Source organism: Notolepis coatsorum (genome assembly GCF_963971535.1).
Source record: "Notolepis coatsorum genome assembly, chromosome: 8".
Lineage (NCBI taxonomy): Eukaryota > Metazoa > Chordata > Actinopteri > Aulopiformes > Paralepididae > Notolepis > Notolepis coatsorum.
In genome coordinates, this window is record NC_140172.1 from 122,084,841 (window position 1) to 122,087,340 (window position 2,500).

General features: G+C 45.1%; 1 protein-coding gene across 1 annotated transcript in view; it reads right to left on the reverse strand.

The window, feature by feature from the left end:
- Positions 1 to 311: 311 nt before the first annotated feature.
- The window catches only part of LOC311233546 (guanine nucleotide-binding protein-like 3-like protein), a gene marked incomplete at both ends in the record, with an annotated part of 27,922 nt that continues 25,733 nt past the window's right edge, over positions 312 to 2,500 (reverse strand). The window contains one exon of the mRNA XM_084320512.1: positions 312 to 1,251. Within this exon, the coding sequence (XP_084176638.1) occupies positions 312 to 1,251 (940 nt within the window). The remainder of the gene's footprint in view (positions 1,252 to 2,500) is intronic.

Here is a 2,500-nt window from a genome sequence, read left to right on the forward strand (position 1 = left end):
TTCATTAGCGTGGCTTACGATAGAAAAACAAATACCTGGCCAATTTTCCATCGTCGACTAAAAACACATTTCTTCAATGTCTAATTATTATTTTCTTTCTAAACAAACAAACCATTGTACTGTCTTTTACTATCATGCACTTTGCTACTAATTAATCTTCCTTGCTATATTACTACATACTATGCTATTATGTCTTTACTACTATGCACGCAAGACTGTAGCACCCAAGTTTCAACACTGTTTGACGAACATTGTTACTCAGCTGACTTGTTGTACAGAACTAGTAAGTCGCTTTGAATAAAAGCGTTCAGCTAAATTACTGAGAAGTTCATTGCGGATGTCAGCGTGTCCGAGAGTTTGGTAGCAAGTTTGTCTGTTCTCTTCTGCTGCTTCTTCCTCTTCTTGCCGGCAGCGTGGAGAGCCTGGCCTTGGTGAAGAGGGTCTACGTTCACAACATCCTGTAAGCTGGGAAGCTTGGGTGCTGCACCGGCTGCTGCACCACCTGTCTTTGACTTCTGGGTTTTTAGCTCTACCGTCATCGGCCCAAACTCTGGGTCCTGGTCATCCTCCACAGATTCTGAGTCATTATCCATAATCTCTAGCTCCTCTATGGAGCCTCCTGCCACCTCCAGTCCATAAGGCGGTTCCCCTTGACCACCCTGAGTCATCCCAGAGGTCGCCATGCAGAATCCCATGTCAACGTCAGGACAAAACGACTCTGCAAGTGCCTGCTGATTTCCTTTCTCCAGTTCATCCCAGTCAAAAGCTTTGCCCATCTCTGTGACAATCTCTGCACTGACATGAGTGGGAAGCGTGTGCGTCTCTGGGGGATGTGTAAAGTAGCTGATCCTTCCCCCTGTCCAGTCCATTAGAACACTCTTTGCTGCTTTGTCACTATCAGGTAGTCCTTTCCACAGTTTTCCTTGTCGCCGAGCAAGCAACGCCAGGAACTTCAGAGCTGTGTGGAAGTCTGGCACTCCATAGTGTTCCATGATTTGTGTTTTATTGCAACGTCGTAGAATGGCTTCCACAGGAGCAACGGGATCTACAAGCTGTTCAATTTTCACGCAGTTGCGGAGGATCATTCCTGCGTCGGTTGTTGAGGTTGCCATGACGATGCCGGGACAATCAAGAAGCTTTATGTGTTTGTCCAGATGAATTTCTTGAAGGCACTTTGTCACACCAGGAGTGGCTCCAACACTGCATGCCCCCGCCCGTTTCAGACTGTTTATACCTTTTGTATTGAGGTCACTGTTTGATGGAACTACAGAGTATACCTTTAATAAGTTAAGTGGTGGTACTCACATGCAGGGACGTGCACAGGACTTTAGAGGGGCAGGTGCTCAAAGGCTGAAAAGGGCACTGGGCCTGAGCTATTTTTGGGGGCCCTTTTTGGGCGGGGAGGGGCCTTTTTATGCTTTTTGGGGGGGGTTTTGGTAATCAAATATTGAATATTGAACTATAATAATCAGTGCAGGGGCTCATTTATCCTTGAAAGACACTTTTATCACTGACTTAAAAGGCCCATACATCTCCATAAATGTTCAGGGGGGAGGAAATAAGTGCTTACCCTACAGACCCCAAGAAGTGCTGTATATTCTGTATTATTTAATATAATTGCATTTTTCATTCCAATCCCGATTTGTATTTGAGATTCCCAAATCCCATCGGACTTGACTTCTTTGTGTCCCTCAGTGAGTATAATACCAGCATTCAACTGTATGCGCCACAGCGGTTTCTATCATCATCATCATCATCATCATCATCACCACCCATGCATAAAATATATAGGTCCGCGGAGAGGCACGCTGAGGAGGCCGTGCAAACTCTTTACCTAATATTTTGATTCCATCCTGACATTTATCAGTTGGAAGGGCAGTCTATATGCATGATGAAAACATTTTTTAAAATTTCTTTTCAGAAAGGGCACTTTTTTTATGAGGCTCAAAAAGGCAGGTGCTCAAGCACCCCTTGGGCTCTATGTGTGCACGTGCCTGCTCACGTGGTAGTCATTCACGTCAAAGACATCCGCCGCTCTCCATGTATTAGGCACAGGGTAGCAGGCATTTTTCATCCCAACTTAAAATGACTCCTTGAGTGGTACAGTAGCAAGCCCAGTCTTATATGGACTCATACTATAAGATTCCCTTGGACCAATTAAGCTCCAACCTTACAATCCAGTAAGCCTGTCAACTTTTCAAGATTTTTATATGCCTCGAAAGCCTGGAAGATATTGTCCAGATTTAGCTCCAATTAAGCTGTCACACACAGTTTGTGAAGATCAGGGTGGAACGTTTCTCTTAGTGGCTCTGGCGGGAAACCCCAGGCTTGGAATTTTGTCTGAAATGGCAGTTTTGATACTTAATTGGGTTAAGACATCTAATAATGTTCATCCAGCCTAAGCGGAGCGGAGATCAGGCCTTTGGTTTGGTTTGGTACGGTGATGCCCAGATTTACTGCCTGGGAAGGACTATGAACTGCCGCTGAAGTAGCAGCAGGA